At 47.7% G+C, this 25,871-nt stretch overlaps 1 protein-coding gene across 3 annotated transcripts in view; it reads right to left on the bottom strand.

Annotated features, from left to right (window-relative positions):
* The window catches only part of RGL2 (ral guanine nucleotide dissociation stimulator like 2), a 246,205-nt gene extending 222,876 nt beyond the window's left edge, over positions 1-23,329 (bottom strand). For 2 of the 3 annotated variants that reach the window (XR_015295831.1, XM_086920618.1), the window contains exon 1: positions 22,209-23,328. Coding sequence is in view for 2 of the 3 variants with exons in the window: in XM_086920618.1 (XP_086776744.1) it covers positions 22,209-22,328 (120 nt within the window). In the remaining variant the exon portion in view is untranslated. Of the gene's footprint in view, positions 1-22,208 lie in introns of all 3 variants that reach the window. The other variant, XM_086920620.1, reaches the window with a different exon arrangement.
* Positions 23,330-25,871: the final 2,542 nt, after the last annotated feature.

Raw genomic sequence — 25,871 nt, 5'->3', positions numbered from 1 at the left:
AGGTAATACATCGTGGTGGTATTGTCCGTCTGTACAAGCAGAGAGTTGGTCTGGAAGGACGGAAGAAAGGCCTTCAGCGCCAAGTGAACAGCCCTGAGTTCCAGGAAATTGATGTGATACGTGGCCTCCATCGGTGACCACGTGCCTTGAATCTGTAGAGTCCCGGAGTGCGCTCCCCATCCCAGAAGAGACGCATCCGTCACGACAGTCTGCGTGGGAATGTCCTTGTGAAAGGGAACCCCTCTGAGGAGATTCTCCGCCGAACACCACCACTTCAGGGACTGAAGAGCATGCAGCGACAGGCGAATCTTGTCGTCCCAAGATCCTTTCCTCTGATCCCACTGATCCTCCAAGCACTCCTGCAACGGTCTCATGTGCAGCCGTGCGTGCGGCGTCAGGAAGATACAAGAGGCCATCGATCCCAGTAGAGAAGACACCGTCCTCACTGTTGTAGAAGGAGTCGTCATAAGAGCCTGAGCCTTCCGAAGGAGTGATAATCGTCGCTCTTCCGAAGGAGACACGCTTGCTGACAGCGTATCGATGGAGGCTCCCAAGTACTGTATGCATTGGACCGGAGTCGGGACAGACTTGGCCATGTTGATGTGCAACCCCAGCTTGTTCAAGAGAACGCACGTCTTCTGGAAGTGTGCTCGCGCTTCCGAGAAGGAGGATGCCTTGATCAGCCAATCGTCCAAGTACGGGTAGACGAACACCTTGTTCTTCCTCAGGTGTGCCGCTACCACCGCCATGCATTTCGAGAATGTCCTCGGCGCAGACTTCAGTCCGAATGGGAGCACTGTGTATTGATAGTGATTGGTGCCGACTTGGAACCGCAGGAACTTCCTGTGTTTGTGTGCAATGGGCACATGGAAGTAAGCATCCTGTAGGTCTATAGCGCAAAGCCAGTCTCCCCGTTGCAACTGAGGGTAGATCTGGTGCAACGACAGCATGCGGAACTTTTCTCTGCGAATCCACTTGTTTGCCTGTCGCAAATCCAGAATGGGCCTGAACTCGTTCTTGTCCTTCTTGCGAACCAGAAAGAACCGGGAGTACAGACCTCTTCCTCTCTGAGACAGAGGTACGTCCTCTATCGCCCTTTTCCTCAACAGGATATCCGCCTCCGCCTGAAGCTCGCGCAGCTGAAACTGCGAGCTGACCGGGGGAATCGCTGGAGGAGGGCAGGTGAACCGAAGACTGTATCCATTGCAAACAATATTCAGCACCCACTTGTCCTGAGTAATTTTTCTCCACTCTGCCAGAAAAAGTTGGATGCTTCCCCCTACCGGAGTGGGTAACGGATCCGGGGGAAGTAAGTTCCTAGGGCCTAGGCCCTGCCTGGCCCTTGGGCGCCGAAGCCGACTGCTGGCCTCCTCTGCCCTTCTGCCGCTTCTGGAACGGCTTACGGAACGGCTGCTGCTGCTGCGAGTGCCCCGAAGCCTGTCCCCGGCCTCGGCCTTGCCCTCCGAACCGCCGTTGGAACGGGCGGTACTGCTTCTTGGTTTCCTTGGGCTTTTCCAGGCCCACCGCCGTCAGTGTTTCGGCCTCCGCCTTCATGCGGGCCATTTCATCATCTGCGTGCTTCCCGAAGAGGGTCTCCCCGGAAAACGGCAGATTGGCCACCCTCTGCTGCGCGTCCGGTTTCAGGGACGTCAGCCGGAGCCAGGCGTGGCGCCGTTGGTTGATCCCGTGGCAGAACCCGTGAGCAGCCAACAGGGAAGAGTCCGCAGCCGCGCTGATTATCTGGTTGGCCACCAGCATCCCCTCACTCAGGACCTCCATGAAGTCTTCACGCTGCTCCCGAGGTAGATGCTCCGCAAAGCGCTCGAGAGAGTCCCAGAGGGCGCGGTCGTAACGCCCCAACAGAGCCGTGGCACTCGCCGCTTTCATGGATGTCGCGGAAGTCCCACAGATTTTACGCCCCGCCGAGTCCATCCACCTAGACTCCTTGTCCGGGGGAACCGTGGAGGTCGGGGTGGTGGAGTGCTGCTTGCGGGCCGCCGTGACGATGACGGAGTCAGGCGGAGGCTCCGCTCTCAAGAAGGCCGGATCCGAGTCGGGAGCCCGGTATTTCTTCAGTAGTCTGGACGGGGCCGCTCTCGTCACAGCCGGGGTGAGAAACAGCGCCATAGCCGGTTCTTCCAAGCCCGGCACCAAGGGCAGGAGGGGACGAGACATGTGCCTCTGATGTAGAGTCTCGAAAATGACGGACGTCTTCGGAGTAGGCACTGTCAGTGTAATGCCTAGCTTCGCCGCGCCCCTCAACAGGACGTCTTGAAAGGCAACCAGGTCATCTATCGGGGACACCCTGGTGTCCGGCGACCCCGACAGCGTAGGTGAATAGTCCCTGGTCCCAGACGATCTCGTGCGGGAGCGAGATTCGCGCCTCCTATGGCGGTGTCTCGACCTCGTGGAAGATCTGCGCCTAGAGCGAGAACGAGACCTGCCAGCTCTAGGGCGCTCCTTCGGTTTGCGAGGAGGGGTCTTCCGTGGCTTCTCACAGGGACTCTTTGGATCCTCCCGGGGCTTCGGTTTCGGGGTCCCCTTGGGAGGAACAGGCAGTGACGGCAGTGAAGCGGACCTCGGCGGAGGCACCACCGGCCGCGGGGCGGGCCCATGCGGTGGGACCGGAGGTGGAGCAGGATCCTCCGTAGGAAGTGGTGGCACGGGCGGAGGGTCCTCCTTCGGTACGGGTGGAGGAGGAGGAGTCCCGGGTCGAGATGGAGTGTACACTTCCGAGTACATCGAGCCCGGTGAACCTTTAGGGGACGGGTGCGGAGATCCATCCCCATCCGCAGGCGACCTCTTCCTCTTGCGTCCACTGGAAGTGGCGTGACTCCTGGGGCTAGAGCCCCCTCTGCGTCGTTTGGGAGAGGGAGACCTACTCCTCGACGCTGACCGCTGTCTGCTGGACGCAGAACGACGCCTTTCCGGCGTCGAACGGCGCTTCCTGGACTCCGGCGTCGAACGTCGTCCCCTCGACGTCGACCCTCTCATCCTCGGCGTCGAACGTCGACTCCTCGACGTCGATCCCCTCTTGCGCGACCTCTCACGTCGTCCTCTCGACGTCGGGCGGTCCGCCCTCGGCGTCGATCGCCGTCGTCGTCTTGATGTTCCCGACGTCGAGGAGCCCCTCGACGTCGATCGGCGGTGTCGCCTCGACGACGATCGGCGGTGTCGCCTCGACGACGACCGACGGTGTCGCCTCGACGGCGAGCGTCGGTGCCGCTTCGACGGCGAGCGCCGATGCACGTCCCTGCGTCTTCGGCGTCGGTATGAAGACCTCGACGTCGACGAAGACGATGACGTCGACGGCGGCTTCGACGTCGGCTTCTCCTTCGCCGTCGAGTCGTCACGCCGTCTCGACCCGGAGCCCCGGGGAGACGGGGAGCACGCCGTCGTCATCCCTCTCGACGCCGCCGTCGAAGCCTTCGACGTCGACGGAGAATGGGATCGTTGGCTGGACTTCCTGCCCCCGGGGAGCCCCCCAGGGGCCTCAGCAGAGGCAGAGGGATCCCTCCCAGGCTGCCCAGACCCACCTGCAGCACGTTGGCGCCTATCCTCCAGGCCAGCCAGCCTGATCTTCAGTCTGTCCCTGAGTGTCCTAGCAGAAAGTTGCTGGCAGATCACACACTCCTCAGGGCCATGATCTTCTGGAAGGCACACGATGCAGACATCATGGGGGTCGCTTTTGGCCTTCTTCCTCTCACATGCTGGGCACTTAACAAAAAGGCCAGGCATTTCGGAGCCCCAAAACGCCTAAAAAACAGCACAAGGGTGAGAAGAGAACACCAAGCAGTAATCACAGCACTTTTAAAAGTCAAAAAGTGCAAAAACGAATTCAATAAACCCTTGAAAAAGGGAGAGCTCAATGCCAGGGTCCTGTAAGCAGGAGCCGGAAAAAAGAACTGAAAGTAAGTTGGACCTGCTATGCATTCTGGGATACTGGGAGAAGTCTGGAAAGTTCTCTTAAAGGCACAGTATCCTATTTAAGCCACATAATGGCAGCCTATGGGGCTTGTCTGTCCCTACCTTCCTCTCTATCATTCCTGAGTCTTTGACTGGGGGAGGCAGGTTTCTCTATGGTAGAAACTAGCAGGCTGGGCTGTGTGTGGTGATTTTTGGTGGAATTTCTAGTTGAAGTACTGGACAGTGTAGCCTGTGGATATAGGCTGCATTATTTGTCTTTAAATTCTCTCTTAAGTGTCTTGCAGTTTCTGCATTATTTTGACAACTTAAGAGATTATTTTTGATTGCCGGGGTCCACGCACATGAGCGGGACTATTCACTAGATTATGACTATAACAGAGATACCGGTACTACAGAACTGGAGTTACAGGACAGAAACTACTCCTTACCCTCTAAAAAGTTGGTAAGGGTGGTGTGCACATATTTTTCAGTGACCTTGGCCAAGGCAGGAAGCAGCGAGATTGGCCTGTAGTTCGAATGCAGTTTGGCATCTGCATTCGGTTTTTTAATGAGGGGAAGAACTAAGGCCTGTTTCCAGGAGGAGGGGACTTTGCCCGAATTCAGAGAAGCATTAATGAGAGGATTGATGATCGGGTTATTGGCAGGCGCCAGGGTCGCAAGACACTTGGCGGGACAAGGGTCCAGTGGAGATCCAGATTTCAGGCTAGACAGAAGGTCAAGCGAAGCCTGAGGCTCTAAAGGGGGAAAACAGTGCAGGGTGGGGCCCATATGCGTTGCCGTCGGGCATAACCAAGGGTAGGAGGGGCCGTCGATCGCTGAGCCCATACTCGAGATGTTTTGAGTTCCTCTTGTTTGTTTGAAAACTCTTGTTTGTGCTTCTGAAGTGTTTCCTGGAAACAGAGATTTTTTTAGAATCAAAACAAATCTACACAATTTACCTTTTGACTCACAAATGATAAATATTCACAGAAACCCGATTTCCACACATTTTCATTTCTGTGCCACATAGTTTGAAAAGTAAAACTGTGTGTCGGTGCAAAGTTAGCAGAGCGAGTGCTGTCTGTAAATGACCGTGTGTCACAACACCATGCTATAGTTACATTAAAAGACCGGCCCACCTCATGTCCATTAAATCAAGGTGGACAGTGAAAGTTTGTTGATCTAAAAACTGGGTCAAGGTTCTTAAAGGCTTGGGAAGCAGTGGTCTTGCATATCCAGGGACACCATGGAAACCCAAAGGCACTAAAGAAAACTATGACTTCTGGCACCAACGATGACCAATTTTACCTTGGATGTTCAAGATTTCTTATGTTTTATAGGAGTCTGTAAATTGTGAACCAAGCCCTAAATGAAAGCCAAAACGCTGCATACAGGAGGACCGGGCACCAGTGCATGCTTGGTGAGAATTATACACTGTGACAAAGAGGGCTAGGCCACAGCAATCAAGCATGAAGCAGCAATGAAAGGAAGCAGACAGAGTACAATGCCAAAATGTGTACTTCTAATCAAGGGATGGACACTGAAAGGCTTGTCAGGATACATCAATTAAAGTAGCAAAGTAAGGCGTGATGTTCAAATAAAACCTAGACCCCCACAGTAAGTCTAACTCATGAGAGAAGTGTCCTCACATGGCAACGCGAGGTTTCCATGGGCCCCCCAAGGATGTCTACGGCGAGCTTGGACAGATAGCGCCATCAGCGTTAACCAAGGAGATCACAAATACCCAAAATCAGCATCGCTAATCAAACTCACCATGGACTCCCAAGAGCACCAAAACACACCACCCGACAATAACCAACATCACCACCGTAACCCAGGCTTACGGAGAATATCCATGCTCACCTCTGTAACCCAAACTTACGAAGAATATCCATGCTCACCTCTGTAACCCGAGCATACGAATAATATCCAAGCTCACCTCTGTAACCCGAGCATACGAATAATATCCGAGCTCCCCTCTGTAACCCAAGCTTACAAGAATATCCATGCTCACCTCTGTAACCCAAGCTTATGAAGAATATCCAAGCTCACCTCTGTAACCCGAGCTTACGAAGAATATCCATGCTCACCTCTGTAACCCAAGCTTATGAAGAATATCCATGCTCACCTCTGTAACCTGAGTTTATGGAGAATATCCACACTCACCTCTGTAACCCAAGCTTACAAGAATATCCAAGCTCACCTCTGTAACCCAAGCTTACGAAGAATATCAATGCTCACCTCTGTAACCCAAGCTTACGAAGAATATCAATGCTCACCTCTGTAACCCAAGCTTACAAGAATATTCACGCTCACCTCTGTAACCCAAGCTTACGAAGAATACCCAAGCTCACCTCTGTAACCCGAGCTTGTGAAGAATATCCAAGCTCATCTCTGTAACCCAAGCTTACAAGAATATCCATGCTCACCTCTGTAACCCGAGCATACGAATATTATCCAAGCTCACCTCTGTAACCCAAGCTTACGAAGAATATCCAAGCTCACCTCTGTAACCCAAGCTTACAAGAATATCCATGCTCACCTCTGTAACCCAAGCTTACAAGAATATTCACGCTCACCTCTGTAACCCAAGCTTACGAAGAATATCCAAGCTCACCTCTGTAACCCAAGCTTGTGAAGAATATCTAAGCTCACCTCTGTAACCCAAGCTTACAAGAATATCCATGCTCACCTCTGTAACCCGAGCATACGAATATTATCCAAGCTCACCTCTGTAACCCAAGCTTACAAGAATATCGATGCTCACCTCTGTAACCCAAGCTTATGAAGAATATCCAAGCTCACCTCTGTAACCCAAGCTTACAAGAATATCCATGCTCACCTCTGTAACCCAAGCTTACAAGAATATCCATGATCACCTCTGTAACCCAAGCATACGAATAATATCCAAGCTCACCTCTGTAACCCAAGCTTACAAGAATATCGATGCTCACCTCTGTAACCCAAGCTTATGAATAATATCCAAGCTCACCTCTGTAACCCAAGCTTATAAAGAATTTCCAAGCTCACCTCTGTAACCCGAGCATACGAATAATATCCAAGCTCACCTCCGTAACCCGAGCATACAAATAATATCCGAGCTCACCTCTGTAACCCAAGCTTACGAGAATATCCATGCTCACCTCTGTAACCCGAGCATACGAAAAATATCCAAGCTCACCTCTGTAACCCGAGCATACAAATAATATCCAAGCTCACCTCTGTAACCCAAGCCTACGGGAATATCCATGCTCACCTCTGTAACCGAAGCTCATGAAGAATATCCAAGCTCACCTCTGTAACCCGAGCATACGAATAATATCCAAGCTCACCTCTGTAACCCGAGCATTCGAATATTATCTGAGCTCACCTCTGTAACCCAAGTTTACGAGAATATCCAAGCTCACCTCTGTAACCCAAGCTTACAAGAATATCCATGCTCACCTCTGGAACCCAAGCTTATGAAGAATATTCATGCTCACCTCTGGAACCCAAGTTTACCAAGAATATCCATGCTCTCCTCTGGAACCCAAGCTTACAAGAATATCCATGCTCACCTCTGTAACCCAAGATTACAAGAATATCCATGCTCACCTCTGGAAACCAAGCTTATGAAGAATATCCAAGCTCACCACTGTAACCCGAGTTTACGGAGAATATCGAATCTCACCTCTGTAACCCGAGCTTGTGAAGAATAGCCAAGCTCACCACTGTAATCCAAGTTTACAAGAATATCCAATCTCACCTCTGTAACCCGAGCTTGTGAAGAAAGCCAAGCTCACCTCTGTGACCCAAGATTACAAGAATATCCATGCTCACCTCTGTAACCCGAGCATACGAATATTATCCAAGCTCACCTCTGTAACCCGAGCTTGTGAAGAATATCCATGCTCACCTCTGTAACCCGAGCTTACGAAGAATATCCAAGCTCACCTCTGTAACCCGAGCTTGTGAAGAATATCCACGCTCACCTCTGTAACCCGAGCTTACGAAGAACATCCAAGCTCACCTCTGTAACCCGAGCTTGTGAAGAATATCCAGGGAACCACAGTAACCCAAACTTACCAAGAACATCCAGGGAACCACAGTAGTTGTCTCTTGTGGATCAGGAAGAGGAGGCCATATAAATATCAATTGTCCCTTACACTTTTTTTACCATCCTCTCCTGGCCAGTTTTCACCAGTGAAATTTGTATTTTCTTTTGTCTGACTTATAAATTATTCTGATTGTGCTCACTAAAGTGTGTTAATAGAATACACTTATTTATAAGAACCAAAATTGTTACTTGTGGATGAATGTTTAGGATCTATGTACAGAATAAGTCCTATTTATGAACAAATGTGGACCTAAATTGTTACAATTGAGTGCCGGGATATTAGAATATAAAGTTTGAATTACTTAGGTACTGTCTTTGATATTCCCTCTGTATTTGTGTACCTAGGTAGTAGGGTGCTTTTTTCCCGAGAGGCACCAACCCAAATGTAAATGTGCTAATCATCTATACCTTCTCATTCCCTAAATATATAGCCTAATCTGAGTGTACTGTTAAATGAGGTGCGCCTCAGTAGCATTACTGCCAGTGAAATTGCGCTCACCACAGCAGCCCAAGCTTACCTAGAATATCCAAGCTCACCCAGTAGTCCTTGCTTACCAAGAACACCCATGCTCACCACAGTAACCAAAGTGTATATCTAAATTACCTTAAATCAAAATCAAAAAGCGTTGAGCTTAAACTAACTAGAAAATAGCCTCGCTTTGAGCCCTGTACAGAAGGAAGAAGGCTGAACTCAGATCCGCCGATGATTCCAGAGTGTGGGCTCTGGATCAGAGGAGGGCCCGGGCCGCCTTCTCTCCTAGCCAAGATCTGCAGATCTTAGGGGATCAAGAGTCTGTTTCCAGGGCTGGGACTTACAGACCCTGTGAGTTTGTGAGAAAGCAAATGTGTTTGCAGATAAATTCGTTTTTAATTAATTTTCTTTATGAACAAATAAAAATGAGCGCCTGTGTTTGGGAGTGATTGACAGGTTGTACAATGCTGAGATACGCGAGTTCTGCAAGAAGGTGGAGAGTAAACCTGGCCGCAGAATGCCAAAGTACTTGTAGCCTCAAGGTTATGTATTGGGAAAGGTGGATAGAGTGACTTCCTGCACTTCAGTCAAGAGTGAACTATGGACCCAGCAAAGGTTTGCCAGCAATCAAGAGAAGTAGAGGGCTGATCTTGCAGAGCATCTGCACAGAATAGATACAGATGGCAGGGATCCTAAGCTTCTGATTGGAAACAGACTTTGGGCCGATTAACAAAGGCAAAGTTAGACCAAATGCCTACGGTTAGACCAAAAGTCGAAGTTTAGACCAAAAGTCGAAGTTTAGACCAAAAGTCGAAGTTTAGATCTGAAGTCTGACTTTGCTAGTAGTAAAGTTAGACTTTTGGTCCAAGTTTAGACCAGAAGTGTAACATCAAACAAAAGTCTAACTTTACCACTAGCAAAGATAGATTTCTGGTCTAAACTTCGACTTTTGGTCTACGTTTACCTTTGTGATTTTTTTTACAACTTTTCAATGTTTGACTCCTGTGGCAATTTTTAAAATAATAACGACTTACGAGGGCAATGGCTCGTGCATCGGCATCATTTTCAGAGCATTGTCGTCACCTTGACAACAAGGAATTCTCCATTTTCACTCCGTCTGAATTGGGAGCTTATGTCATCACGGTTACGTGCGCAGCACAGTGTACGTGATGCAATGTAGCGTCGTTACATCACCAGCAGTTTTTTTTTTTTAATTCACCTCAACTTCATTTTTTTCATATCGCTGTCAAGCTGGGGAATATTTCCTGCATATATATAAAACGGAATTTGACAATGTATGACAGAGTAATTTGTGAAGACTCCAGAGGTATTTTGGTAACGTGATCCAGTGAGGATTTCTGCTACTCTGATGTGCACAGCTTTAGAACAAGTTATTTTGTGCATGTTTCAAAACGAACATCAATATTTCTAGGTGTTTCATTTTATGTTAGTGTGCGTAATTGTGAAAGATATTTAGGTTTCATCAACACGTTGTATAAAACTATTTATTAGTTCAGTGTGCATAAAGGTAGAATGTTTTATTAGCTGAAACATTTTTGCTCAATGTGTGGGTAATTTACCTTGTGATAGTAGAAAGAGGGATTTAACACATATCATCTTTCTCACATGTTTGTTACATGTGTGCTATGGTGCAGAATTTTCAAGGGTTTATTTTTGTGTTTGTTTTCTTTAAGGTAGTGAGCCATTTATATGCTCAATTAAGATTGAGGTGCTCAGTTTTATTTAATTCAGACATTTGATTGTAAATTTAAATATGATGTTGATTGCATGTTTGATGTGTTGGGTGTGTACATGTGTATGGTGGTCCATGTATAATAGCTGCTCTACTATACGTGGTACTGTTGTAGTGCTCAGTGGTATGTGAGGAATGTTTATGGCTTGCATCCTAGGATGTGCCATGTTTTAGATATTTTAATGTTTCGAAGAGTTGTAGTGTTTTGCTGAAGGATTGAGCCACTTATGTGCTCAACTTTTGGTTGTGTTGCTCAATTTGTGTTGGTTTACTTTTATTGGATTGAGCCACGTCTGTGCTCAACTTTTGGTTGTGTTGCTCAATTTGTGTTGGTTTACTTTTATTGGATTGAGCCACTTATGTGCTCAACTTTTGTAGGGGTGCTCAATTTGTTTATTTCTCGTGATTATTCACGGATATGTTTCATACTGATATGCTGTTTTGAACCACAAGTGTGCTCAATTGTTTTTGAGGTGTTCAATTTCATTTTATTGTGAAGATTAATTGTTCAGCTGTTTGGACTTTTTGGATGTGTATTTTTGCTGGAGCCACTTCGGTGCTCATGTTTGAGGCGCTCCACTTTAGATATGTACTTTCTGGGAAGCCACTTCGGTGCTCATTTTTGAGGTGCTCCATTTTCCTAGCTTTTTGGCTGTGAAGAGCTGTAGGTTGCTCTATTTTCTGGATTTGGGCGAAACTAACTGCACACTTATCAGAAACCAGAACAGCAGGACAACCTTCCCTTGCAAAAACTTCCTTGAAAAATGAAATGACCACTTCAGAAGTAACCTTAGCAACAAACCTTACTTCTGGCCATTTGGAATGATAATCTATCATAACTAATGCAAAACTTGAGGTCTCCAGAAGAATATGGAAAGGGCCTGAGATGTCAAAAGCTCATTTGCTCCACGGTAATACTGGCCACTAAACAGTTTTAAGGGGTGGAACATGCAACCTTAACATTTTGTCCTTAGCACAACAGTCAGAACACTCCCTAACAGTCCGGTCAATGAAACGGTCTATCCCTGGCCACCAAAAATTTAGCCTGATCAACCGCTTCATGGCCGAGATCCCAGGATGCCTTTTGTGCGCCAACTTAAGAATGAGCTCCTGAACACCACTAGGCGGAATACATTTGTCAGACTTGAACACAAAATCACCTTCAAAATGTAACTCATCAGCCACATTGTAAAATGGAAGTAAATCATCCCTGACGTTAGTTTTGTTTGGCCAACCCTCCAACACAAACTTTTTCAAAAACACAAACCTCTCATCCTTAACCTGACACTCCAACCAAAACTGTTCAGATATGTCCTGATATTGAGGAGAAACAACATCCGATAAACATAAGACAAAATCTAACTCCCTCAAAACATTGACCTTGTCATCTTTACTATCACACGGAAGACGTGACAATCGGCTGTAACATTTTTTTTTCCAGGAATATACTCAACTGTAAAATTATACTCCTGCAACTTGGAAGCTAAACGCGCAATCCTTGCCGTAGCATTCCAACCACCTCCAACCGATAAAATATTTACAAGGGGCTTATGGTCTGTTCTGAGAACAAATTTGCTCCCCCAAATATAAATTCTGTAGTGTTCTATGGCCCAAACACACGACAACAGCTCCCGCTCTATGACCGCATACCTTCGTTCCGTTTCACTCAAGGTCCTCGAAGAAAATGCCACATTCCATTCAAGCACACCATCAGTCTGAGATAGCACACACACTAGGCCATACAAACTCGCATCTGTTGTGATAATACATTTCCTACCCATCCTAAATGGTTTCAGAGTAGGAGAATTAACAATTTCATTTTTGATGTCAACAAAAGCTTTTTCCTGTTCAGAACCCCAAAGAAATTCATTGTTTTGTCTTAGCAATTTTCTTAACGGTTCCATCTTTGTGGCAAAGTTGACCACGAATTTACTATACTACTCACACATGCCAGAAAAAGAAAGAAGTTGTTCCTTGTTGGCTGGAGAAGGAGCTTTGAGAATAGCCTCAACATTGGATCTTTTAGGAACTAACCCTTCCCCTGACAATGTGTGTCCCAAATATTCAACTGATTTTTTGAACAAATTGCACTTGTGTGCTTTAAGTGTGAGACCAAAACTCTCCAGTCTACTACATACCACATCCAAATGTGAAACATGCTCTTCATCATTCTTAGAAAATATTAAAATGTCGTCTTGAAAGCACTTTACAAACATATCAAGGTCCCTAAAAATATGGAACATTACACGTTGAAAAACTGAGGCTGCGGATGCCAATCCGAACGGCATCCTTTTGTATTGAAATAAACCCACAGGGGTGATGAATGCTGTATATTTCTTGGAATCTTCAGTCAGCTCAATTTGATGGTACGCAGATCTAAGGTCCAATGTGGAAAAGATTTGCGCACCATCAAACAGGGAAACAAGCTCATTAATATTTGGCAGGGGATGGCAGTCAATGATGATGTTAGAATTGAGAGCCCTCAAATCAACACAGACTCTTAAAGACTGGTCAGGTTTCCGCACTAGAACAATGGGCGAAACCCATTCCGCAGATTCAATAGGCTCAATAATATTATCTTTAAGTAAATCATCAAGCATTTTCTTCAACTCATCCCTGACATTTAATGGAACCCCTCTTAACCTTTGTTTGACAGGAAGGGCACCTTCCTTCAATCTTATCTTATGTGCGAAATTCTTTAACTTCCCTAACTGATCACTGAAAACTCTATCAAACTTTTTGCTCCAATACGAAATGTTACTTCTCTCTCCCACACTAGAGCAAATGGAACTGATCATTTCTTGATCACATAAACAAAAAAGGAGGGAGAAGGAGGTTAAACCAAACCAGGTCGTCCTCCAGTCTGTGTACGAAATACAGGAACCCTATGTCAAGGGTCCAGAGACCTGGTAGGTGTTTGTATGGTCACTGCTTACTAAGTCAGTGTGTACCAAAAAATGTGTAAAAAAGAAAAATTTCTTTTTAGAGTCCCCTCACTCACCGGGGTTGCCCCACGGTGACATGCTTCATCATTGGGGCCATCCCAGTTCTCTACGAAAAGGGGCGTGCTGCGACAAGGCGACTACGCAGGAGCACTGGTTTTGTGAGATGACTATGTGTGGTGCATGTGTAATGATGATGGAGTGGGTGTGGAATTAAAAATACCGTGCTAGTGGGCCTCAACAATTTATTTCGCTCCTAGTGTGGTATAAAAAATTAAAAAGGGGTAACACTGTCTTCTAACTTTTACTGAGTTAGATCAGTGTCAAAGGTCGACATGTTTCAAGCTCCCCCAAGCTTTTCTTCAGGACCATACAGGGTCCAGCCCTGTATTGCCACTCCTGTTTTTTCAAATGAAAAAGTATTGCTAAAAAAATACTTATTTTCAATGGACGCTGTTAACAGTAAACATGCGTTTTGATATACATACGTTTTGTATTTCACTTCGATTTCTGTAAAATAGAATAACAATTGTTATTTGATGGACATCCCCTTCCAAGAAGGGGAACAACTCACATGCATCTCATTCCAACTAGGGCATGAGTGTGCCCTTGACATCATAATGATGCGTGCTGGTGCCAAAACGGTGTAGAGAAATAAATCACTGTGAATAAAGTGGTTTTAGTGGTTTCTCACACAAAACACATAGAACTAATGTGACTATTGACAAGACACACAACATATAACATATACACACGAAATAGAAATGGCAGATGGTTATATTTACATAAATGAGTATATGATTACACCCCCTGGTCTTAGGCAAGGGCAGGAACGCCTCGTGGAAACATTGCTGAAAAGGATTATCAAAGTTTGTAGTTAGAAGGCTCTTTTCCTGATTGCCATTCAAAATTGGCGGTTTCTTTGCAATCTATCGCGACCCCTACACTTACTTCCTATCGGCAGACCCGCTCGGTACTACCTGGTATCTCCTCGCCGGACCGCATACTGATCTGAACCCGGGCTCGCGGTGTATTTAAAACGCGCGTGCTTCCGGGTTGCCGGGAGGCTAGAGTGCTAACTTGGGCGGCCATCTTTGAAGGATGTGATCGCGTTTAGCGCGAGTGTGATACAAAAGTTGGAAAATATACCGAATACTGCTGGGTAAAGGGATATGGAATATTTTACAGTAGTAGTGTTGACTGGGGCTTAATAAAATACTAATTTAGAACACAGGTTTTTTTACTCGGTTTTGTGGAGTTTTAAATTCACTTAAGGCTAAGCTTTGTTCAAAAAACGGATTTTATTTACATAGGGAGGTTCGTAGCTATCTTTGCAGGGAAGTCTGTGCCTAATCTTTTGATTATTATTAAGTGGTATTCGAGGTGATGAGTTTTGTTGTTAGGATGGATGAAGGTTCTTATGGGATGTATTACCATGATGTTACAGTAGGTGTGGTTCATACCATCCCTAGTTGGGTCATTAAAGAAATGGGGGTTTGGGGGGTCTATGGGCGGAAGGCTCCCCATGGGATTTCATCATTAAGTCCCTGGGTGTCCGTATGAAGGCGAAACACCCATCTTTGTTCTTTTTCATGGAGGACTCGTTCCTGATTGTCTCTGTTCTTCACTGTTTCTAGGATTACCCAAGTTAGATCATTTGGGGTGTGGTTGTGTTCAATGAAGTGGGTGGTCATTCTTGTTGTTGCTCGCTTGCACCTGATATTGCTCCTGTGCTCTACTATGCGAGTACTGACCTTCCTAGTGGTCATTCCCACATAGTGAAGTTTGCACATGCAGGTTATTAAATACACAACCCCACTGGTGTTGCAATTTGAAAAACCCTTCAGTTCCCATTTCGTATTGTTGTTAAAAGTTACGCTTTTGGTTGGGGAAGTCAAATGACAAACACTGCAATTATTGCATGGAAAATGCCCATCAGGTAGTGGTTGGGATCTCACTGTTTGGGTTATGGGTTTTGGACGGGTATGTACCAAATAATCCTTCAAGTTTTTGCCCCGCCTGTGACTGAACATGGGAGTGGGTATTTGGAGGCCACCGCTGTTAAGTATTGGCCAATGTTTTTTGATTATCTTGGACACACTGTCAGAAACTTGATTGTATGTAGTGATACAAATCGGTTTTTTGTCCTCAGGTTGCGTTCTCTCTTTTGGTTCTAGTAATGCTTCCCTGTTGTTGTTTGCTGCCCGTTTTTTAGCCTCTTTGATTAGTTTATCTGGGTATTTTCTGTTTCTCAGCTTGTTGCTTAAGTCTTCCGCTTGGGTCAGGTAGTCAGATTTTTTGCTGCAGTTCCTGCGCAAGCGGAGGAATTGTCCAAATGGCAGGTTTTGTTTGAGATGGCGAGGGTGGAAACTGTCAAAAGTTAAGAGGCAGTTTCTTGCTGTCTCCTTGAAGTGGGTTGTAGTCACCAGTCTGCCTGACTCAGCATGGATGTTTAGATCTAGAAAAACTAGATCGGTCTTGCTAATTGAGCAGGTAAATTTGAGGAAAGGATCCTGTGTGTTGAGCCAGGAGAGAAAGGTCTGAGCTTCTGCTTCTGTGCCTTGCCATATCAACAGGATATCATCGATATAGCGTTTCCAATGTAGGATCTGGTTTCTGTGTGGGTTACTTTCATTCAGTATCTTGTTTTTCTCCAGTTGATGGACGTACAACCCGGCTATGCTCGGCGCGAATGTACTGCCCATACTGGTCCCATGCTGTTGTTTATATAGGGTAGATTCAAAGCGGAAAAAGTTTTCACACAGTGCTAGTTGGCAGCATTCGAGAACTACATGGCGAGGCGTATGGAATTCCCATTCATTTTCGTATAATACTTCCTCTAGAATCTGTAGGGTCTCTCTGTGTGGCAGGCTGGTATAAAGACTTTCGACATCCAGACTTATCAGAAGGCTGGATGTCGCGTCAAAGGTTAAATCTTGTAACAGGCAGAGTACGTCCTTGGTATCCCTCAAATATGTGTCTGTTTTTTGCACAAGAGGTCTGAGAAAGGCATCTGCGAATTGTGAAAGAGGCTCTAGAATTGAGCCTATCCCCGAGACTATGGGCCTCCCAGGTGGGTTCTCCAGTCTCTTATGTATTTTGGGGATAGTGTAGTGTAGTGTACACTAGTGTACACTACACTAGTGTACACTATCCCCAAAATACATAAGAGACTGGAGAACCCACCTGGGAGGCCCATAGTCTCGGGGATAGGCTCAATTCTAGAGCCTCTTTCACAATTCGCAGATGCCTTTCTCAGACCTCTTGTGCAAAAAACAGACACATATTTGAGGGATACCAAGGACGTACTCTGCCTGTTACAAGATTTAACCTTTGACGCGACATCCAGCCTTCTGATAAGTCTGGATGTCGAAAGTCTTTATACCAGCCTGCCACACAGAGAGACCCTACAGATTCTAGAGGAAGTATTATACGAAAATGAATGGGAATTCCATACGCCTCGCCATGTAGTTCTCGAATGCTGCCAACTAGCACTGTGTGAAAACTTTTTCCGCTTTGAATCTACCCTATATAAACAACAGCATGGGACCAGTATGGGCAGTACATTCGCGCCGAGCATAGCCGGGTTGTACGTCCATCAACTGGAGAAAAACAAGATACTGAATGAAAGTAACCCACACAGAAACCAGATCCTACATTGGAAACGCTATATCGATGATATCCTGTTGATATGGCAAGGCACAGAAGCAGAAGCTCAGACCTTTCTCTCCTGGCTCAACACACAGGATCCTTTCCTCAAATTTACCTGCTCAATTAGCAAGACCGATCTAGTTTTTCTAGATCTAAACATCCATGCTGAGTCAGGCAGACTGGTGACTACAACCCACTTCAAGGAGACAGCAAGAAACTGCCTCTTAACTTTTGACAGTTTCCACCCTCGCCATCTCAAACAAAACCTGCCATTTGGACAATTCCTCCGCTTGCGCAGGAACTGCAGCAAAAAATCTGACTACCTGACCCAAGCGGAAGACTTAAGCAACAAGCTGAGAAACAGAAAATACCCAGATAAACTAATCAAAGAGGCTAAAAAACGGGCAGCAAACAACAACAGGGAAGCATTACTAGAACCAAAAGAGAGAACGCAACCTGAGGACAAAAAACCGATTTGTATCACTACATACAATCAAGTTTCTGACAGTGTGTCCAAGATAATCAAAAAACATTGGCCAATACTTAACAGCGGTGGCCTCCAAATACCCACTCCCATGTTCAGTCACAGGCGGGGCAAAAACTTGAAGGATTATTTGGTACATACCCGTCCAAAACCCATAACCCAAACAGTGAGATCCCAACCACTACCTGATGGGCATTTTCCATGCAATAATTGCAGTGTTTGTCATTTGACTTCCCCAACCAAAAGCGTAACTTTTAACAACAATACGAAATGGGAACTGAAGGGTTTTTCAAATTGCAACACCAGTGGGGTTGTGTATTTAATAACCTGCACGTGCAAACTTCACTATGTGGGAATGACCACTAGGAAGGTCAGTACTCGCATAGTAGAGCACAGGAGCAATATCAGGTGCAAGCGAGCAACAACAAGAATGACCACCCACTTCATTGAACACAACCACACCCCAAATGATCTAACTTGGGTAATCCTAGAAACAGTGAAGAACAGAGACAATCAGGAACGAGTCCTCCATGAAAAAGAACAAAGATGGGTGTTTCGCCTTCATACGGACACCCAGGGACTTAATGATGAAATCCCATGGGGAGCCTTCCGCCCATAGACCCCCCAAACCCCCATTTCTTTAATGACCCAACTAGGGATGGTATGAACCACACCTACTGTAACATCATGGTAATACATCCCATAAGAACCTTCATCCATCCTAACAACAAAACTCATCACCTCGAATACCACTTAATAATAATCAAAAGATTAGGCACAGACTTCCCTGCAAAGATAGCTACGAACCTCCCTATGTAAATAAAATCCGTTTTTTGAACAAAGCTTAGCCTTAAGTGAATTTAAAACTCCACAAAACCGAGTAAAAAAACCTGTGTTCTAAATTAGTATTTTATTAAGCCCCAGTCAACACTACTACTGTAAAATATTCCATATCCCTTTACCCAGCAGTATTCGGTATATTTTCCAACTTTTGTATCACACTCGCGCTAAACGCGATCACATCCTTCAAAGATGGCCGCCCAAGTTAGCACTCTAGCCTCCCGGCAACCCGGAAGCACGCGCGTTTTAAATACACCGCGAGCCCGGGTTCAGATCAGTATGCGGTCCGGCGAGGAGATACCAGGTAGTACCGAGCGGGTCTGCCGATAGGAAGTAAGTGTAGGGGTCGCGATAGATTGCAAAGAAACCGGCAATTTTGAATGGCAATCAGGAAAAGAGCCTTCTAACTACAAACTTTGATAATCCTTTTCAGCAATGTTTCCACGAGGCGTTCCTGCCCTTGCCTAAGACCAGGGGGTGTAATCATATACTCATTTATGTAAATATAACCATCTGCCATTTCTATTTCGTGTGTATATGTTATATGTTGTGTGTCTTGTCAATAGTCACATTAGTTCTATGTGTTTTGTGTGAGAAACCACTAAAACCACTTTATTCACAGTGATTTATTTCTCTACACCGTTTTGGCACCAGCACGCATCATTATGATGTCAAGGGCACACTCATGCCCTAGTTGGAATGAGATGCATGTGAGTTGTTCCCCTTCTTGGAAGGGGATGTCCATCAAATAACAATTGTTATTCTATTTTACAGAAATCGAAGTGAAATACAAAACGTATGTATATCAAAACGCATGTTTACTGTTAACAGCGTCCATTGAAAATAAGTATTTTTTTAGCAATACTTTTTCATTTGAAAAAACAGGAGTGGCAATACAGGGCTGGACCCTGTATGGTCCTGAAGAAAAGCTTGGGGGAGCTTGAAACATGTCGACCTTTGACACTGATCTAACTCAGTAAAAGTTAGAAGACAGTGTTACCCCTTTTTAATTTTTTATACCACACTAGGAGCGAAATAAATTGTTGAGGCCCACTAGCACGGTATTTTTAATTCCACACCCACTCCATCATCATTACACATGCACCACACATAGTCATCTCACAAAACCAGTGCTCCTGCGTAGTCGCCTTGTCGCAGCACGCCCCTTTTCGTAGAGAACTGGGATGGCCCCAATGATGAAGCATGTCACCGTGGGGCAACCCCGGTGAGTGAGGGGACTCTAAAAAGAAATTTTTCTTTTTTACACATTTTTTGGTACACACTGACTTAGTAAGCAGTGACCATACAAACACCTACCAGGTCTCTGGACCCTTGACATAGGGTTCCTGTATTTCATTTCTTGATCACTGCACATAGAAATAGGATCCTAGGGCCGTGGATTTAGTTTAATACCAAGCTCCCATTGGTCTTGCCAACCCAACACATTTATACCTTTCACAGCAATATATAATTTGATTTGGGCAACTCTGCCTCTGAAGGTTAACGGAACCTTAAGAAAGCCTTCAATGTCAATCAAGTATCCATTAAAGCCTTCTGCTAAAATGTCTGATGGTTGTAGATTGATCAAATCACAAACACCACTTAACTTTTCATTGTAGTAATCTCTAGTAATGATGGTCCACGGAGAACCAGAATCCACCATAAGTTCAATAGCAACTGAGAAAACATGAAAAATGCACTTTGGGGACTTCTTGCTTGTAACCAATACACATCCACTCTGAACAATCGAAACAACAAAACCCCTCTCAGGATCTTGTTTTGCCTCCTCCAACTCACTAACAGAGGAAACTTTTGTGGGTGTCTGTCACGTCTTCCGTGTGATAGTAAAGATGACAAGATCAATGTTTTGAGGGAGTTAGATTTTGTCTTATGTTTATCGGATGTTGTTTCTCCTCAATATCAGGACATATCTGAACAGTTTTGGTTGGAGTGTCAGGTTAAGGATGAGAGGTTTGTGTTTTTGAAAAAGTTTGTGTTGGAGGGTTGGCCAAACAAAACTAACGTCAGGGATGATTTACTTCCATTTTACAATGTGGCTGATGAGTTACATTTTGAAGGTGATTTTGTGTTCAAGTCTGACAAATGTATTCCGCCTAGTGGTGTTCAGGAGCTCATTCTTAAGTTGGCGCACAAAACGCATCCTGGGATCTCGGCCATGAAGCGGTTGATCAGGCTAAATTTTTGGTGGCCAGGGATGGACCGTTTCATTGACCGGACTGTTAGGGAGTGTTCTGACTGTTGTGCTAAGGACAAAATGTTAAGGTTGCATGTTCCACCCCTCAAAACATTGACCTTGTCATCTTTACTATCACACAGAAGACGTGACAGACAGTCGGCTGTAACATTTTTTTTCCAGGAATATACTCAACTGTAAAATTATACTCATGTCCTTTGCAAAATGTTCAGAATGATAACTTAAATGTTGATTCTAGCTTTTCCTCTGTCCCTGACTCTGTGGCTTCCAGGGTCAAAGATGATTCGCGTATCAGAAGGAGACCTATTTCTCTTCAGGATTTTATTTAATGTATTTTCTTTGTTTGTCTATTATTTAAAGAGGGAGATATGTTATATTCTGTCTTGCCTCTTTAACTGGATGCGCTGCGCAGTGCCTTGCCATGCATTCTTGGTTCTGAACAGAGCTTTGCTAATGTAGCATTCTGCCCTTCTCTGTCAGTTATTACTTGGATACTGCTGTACTTGTACCTGATGCTGTGCTGTCAATAAACTACTTTTAATACAAGCTTCTACTGGATTCTTACAGTTTACCTTTGTGAATCGGGCCCAACGTCTGATCAAACATACAATAAGATTTGTGGCTGGGGAGGAATGGGCAGGGCGGAGCCAAGCCTGGGAGGTCACCAGAGTGATGTCCAGATGGAAGAAGAACGACTTCAACGCTTAAGTTTATTGAAGTTGAGATTTAGGGCACACTCCAACATCCAAAACATTCATACGGATAACACGAGCGAGCATCAGGTTGAGATGAGCGAGGGTCAACCCTAAGGAAGATCCAAGTTACATCAGCTTATGTAACAATGGATGGCGCGATGAAAGGTATGTGATGAGTACGTTGGGTCAACATAGATATAGAACAGGGCAGAATTAAGTGATGCTATCCGTGGAACACCAAAGGTAAGAGATAAACCTCTTATGACCAACAGGAAAGAGCTAAGCCAGACTACAGCATCACCACATATGCCAAATGCCAAGAGGTATGTCACCAAAATACAGAGCGACACCGCGTGCAAAGCTGCAGAAAGAGCCAACAGGATAAGGGCGAAAATCCTACCCTGATTTAGCATCATTCTAAGCTCATCGGCAACATTAGGAATAACCGTACTTGTCCTATAGCTTGGCCTAAAACCAGACTGAACGGAAACATGGACGTAGATCTCTTCTGGATGTAGGGAGATCTGCCAGTTGACGTGTAAAAAAGGCATCGGGCAGTAAGTGCATCATTTTACATGGTTCCGAAGAGGTGTTTCCTTTGGAAGTAGCCTAGTACCTGCCGGTTTCCAAGCTTCAGGCACAGAGGCCAATGGCAGAGATTCATTACAAACCTGGGAAACACCAATACATATGAGCAGAGTAAAGCCAAAATACAATCCTAGGTAGACCAGGATCTAAGAATGAGCAAATGTAACGGAGAAGAAGACCCAATAAAACCACATTTACAATGAGGCAATGAAAAGGAAGGAATCTTCTGGAACCAGCCGACAAAACTCTCATGTGCCTTGAGAACCAAATTGTGTCAGTGCTGATGGTGGGGACTGGAGTGTACCATGAAGCAGAGCCTAGATGGAGAAACTGTGATTGGCCTTCAGCCACAGCCGGCTGACAGAGATTCAAGGGACCACGGCTGAGTGGTCTATCAGGAGGAAGTGGTCCATGCTCGCTAACCGCTTGCACCATCTGTCTCACTGCTGGGAACCCCCGAAACCCCAACCAGAGAGGTTTTGGTGAGGGTTAAACCAGAGACAAAGCTGAAAATAACACCACAGTCAACAATTTCACAAGAGTGTGAGGGCCTCTTTTACACTTACCGGCTCAGGTTCAGGGCTAGTAGGATGGCGTACCCGGAACCCACTTAAGACCACTCCGTGCTCTCCGGACAGCTCGGTCTTCATGCCATCCAACATGTGGCGCATTGTTCGAGGCAGCATGGCAGCGGGCAGGTCAGGCAATAGCTCCCACCTCTAGCGATAGAAAATGCAGCATAGGGGTTGCGTCATTCCAACATTGGTCAACGAAGGCCTCGCAGTGGTATATACAATGCCTTCTCACCACCAGTGCGTGGATGAGCATGGCCGTAGCACAGTGGACCCCGCCAGAGTGATGGCCGCCCTCCGCTGAGAGGGTTCTGCCAGGAGCGCGGAAATATCACAGGGGTCGGCCATCTTGGATTGCAGAAGGTGTGAAATGGTTCCCCAGTGTCTTTTAGATCTGCTGGGTGCCTCCACACGTGTGTATCCTTGGACAGTGTGACCTCATGCAAGGGGTCAGGCGCTGCAGGGCATGTTTTGATCACTTCCTGTCAGAGGCCTTCTACTTCCTAGGCCGTTGGCTTAAGGGTTCCCGCCTCAGAGGCCTCCTGACACATCAGTCCTCTGAGGCCAGCAGCGTTAGCCTTCCTGCACCCCCAGGGCTGGGAGTGGCCCCTGGGGCACCTCTGGGTCACCTCTGGGTCACAGGGTCCAGTGCCAGCAGGGGCCTCCTGTGCACCCCAGGCCCAGTGCGCGCCAGCTACATCCAGGCAAAGCCTCTTCCGGGTGGGCAGCAAGACTCCACCCCGCCTTCAAGCTTCAGCGGCTCCCACCATGAGAGAGGCCCTAAAAAACAGCACTCTCGTCACGACGCGGGCCCCGGAGCCCTGGCGCGTGGCCACCACCAGTCCGTGCCCCTCGGCTTCCTGTCCGGCACCTCTTCCGGCAGCTGTGGCTGAGATGTAAGGTCAGAGGGTCTTATCTTTCCCTGGATCAGGAAGTGGTCCTGGAGCGCGCCTTCCTCCCCCGCCTCCTCTTCCTCTTCCTCGGCACAAAGGACCCCAGACAGACGGCCCTGTCCCAGGCCTGGCGAGAGGCCTTTGCCGGCAGAGGCGCAGTCCAGGCCGCAGGGGTCTCCCCAGGGTGCGTGGGGAGGGGGGGGGAGGGGGTGGCGAGGCTGGCCTGGGGAGAGGCCTTTGCCGGTAGAGGCGCAGTCCAGGCCGCAGGGGTCTCCCCTGGGGGGGGGGGGGGGGGGGGGGGGGGCGAGGCTGGCCTGGGGAGAGGCCTTTGCCGGTAGAGGCGCAGTCCAGGCCGCAGGGGTCTCCCAGGGGGGGCCGAGGCTGGTCTGGGTGAGGCTGGGGCCCCCTGCAGCCCCCACCAGGGATGGTCCAGTTGAATCGAGGCTGTGGGTGCAGCGGTGGCCGCTCTCCACTCTCCACCACTCCCTGCGCCAAGAGATCCTTGCAGAGGACTTCGAGGCGCTATCCTCAGGCGCTGCAGGAGCCAGAGTCCGTCCAGTCGCGGAGAATCAGCAGCACGGCTTCGGGTCTCCAGCGGCAGCTCTAGACGCAAATACAAACAAATGCACCAATTAGAGAAATCGGGGTGACACATGATATCAAAGTAAGGCACGTTTCTAGCTCGAGATAGAAACCCCAGAGGCAGTCAGGCCTCCTGAAGCTCTGAGCCGTCCCAGGGCAGTCACAGACACGGGTACATGCGTCTGAAGCTGAGCCCTGTGTCCTCAAGGACGACAGACCCACTCCTTTGGGGTGTCGGGTCAAGCATCGAGAACATTCACCAGTGACGTCCACAGCCTCTAAACCCGCTGAGACGCCGCTCGAGACAGCTCCCAAGGACAGGCCGGGTCCGGTGGCCTTGTGGGCCAATGCGTCCAAGTTCAAACCCTGGCAGCCAGGTTCACTCAGCCTTTCCTCCTTCTGAGGTCGATAAAGTGAGTACCGTTGAGTTTGGGTAACATTAAGCATCTGTTATTATCCCGCTGCTTTACAAACACACGCGATGTTATGACGTCTCTGTATAAGCTGAGAGCGCTCTCGAGGTACAGACCCAAGACCCTCACATGACAGGCCTAGAACTGTGCCACGGACCCTGTGACGTCACACCAAGGGTCTAGAACATTCTCACTGACGACACCGATCAGATACTATGGGTGTACCCGAACCTGAGCCAGCACCCTCCTGCCAGCTCAGCGAACCCCAGCCAGGCCGCCGACAACCTCACGAAGTGGATCAGCAACTGCGCGGACGAACCCGCCCCACTGAGGACCCCGCCCAGCAGACCCGGCAGCAAGAAAGCCCCATGGTTCACCGACGAACTCAAGAGCTCCAAGAAGAACTGCCGAGCCCTCGAGAAAGTCTGGAGAAGGGAACCGACACCGGACAACAGGACCTCCTTCAAACTTGCCACCCGGAAACACCACCAGCTGATCCGCGCCGCCAAGAAAACAGCATTCAAGGACCGGTTGGACAACAACGCACACAACTGCAAGGAGCTCTTCAACATCGTGAAAGAGCTTTCCAACCCCAGCGCAGGAAACAACGACATCACCCCATCGCAAGACCTCTGCAACTCCCTGGCTTCATACTTCCACAACAAGATCACGGACATACACAACAGCTTCAACAACCAACCAACGCACACCATGACCGAACAACCACCCCCCACCACCACCCTCCACGCCTGGACCCCGATCAGCACCGAAGACACCATCCGCACGATGAACTCCATCCACTCCGGATCACCGACCGACCCCTGCCCTCACCACGTCTTCAACAAAGCCGACGCTGTCATCGCACCCCACCTGCGAGACATCATCAACACATCCCTCGACACCACCATCTTCCCCGAGAGCTGGAAACACGCCGAACTCAGCGCCCTACTCAAGAAACCAACAGCGGACCCCACCGACCTCAAGAATTACCGCCCCATCTCGCTCCTCCCGTTTCCAGCCAAAGTCATCGAGAAGACCGTCAACAAGCAGATGGCCGCTTTCCTCGAGACGAACGGATCCCTCGACCCCTCACAGTCCGGCTTCCGAGCCAACCACAGCACCGAGACCGCCCTCATCGCCGCCACCGACGACATCCGAGCCCTGATGGACAATGGAGAAACAGCGGCCCTCATCCTCCTAGACCTCTCCGCGGCATTCGACACGGTCTGCCACCGCACCCTAGTACGGCGCCTCAGCAACGTCGGAATCCAGGACAAGGCGCTGGAGTGGATCACCTCCTTCCTCGACGGGAGAACACAGAGAGTCCGCCTACCACCGTACAAGTCAGAGACCACCGAAGTCATCTGTGGCGTCCCCCAAGGATCATCTCTGAGCCCCACCCTCTTCAACGTCTACATGAGCCCCCTCGCGGCCATCGTACGCAAACACAACCTCAGCATAATCTCCTACGCCGACGACACCCAGCTGATCCTCTCCCTGACCAACGACCCCGCCGCCGCCAGAGCCAACCTGCACGAAGGGATGAAAGAGGTAGCCGAGTGGATGACGACCAGCCGCCTGAAACTGAACTCAGACAAGACGGAGGTCCTCATCCTGGGCTCCTCTCCCTCCGCCTGGGACGACTCCTGGTGGCCTCCCGCCCTGGGCACCGCACCCAAACCGACAGACCATGCACGCAACCTGGGCTTCATCCTGGACTCCTCCCTCTCCATGACCAGGCAAGTCAACAACGTCTCCTCGGCATGCTT

Source organism: Lissotriton vulgaris, chromosome 5, assembly GCF_964263255.1.
Source record: "Lissotriton vulgaris chromosome 5, aLisVul1.2, whole genome shotgun sequence".
Lineage (NCBI taxonomy): Eukaryota > Metazoa > Chordata > Amphibia > Caudata > Salamandridae > Lissotriton > Lissotriton vulgaris.
This window is presented reverse-complemented; position numbering and strand designations above follow the sequence as displayed.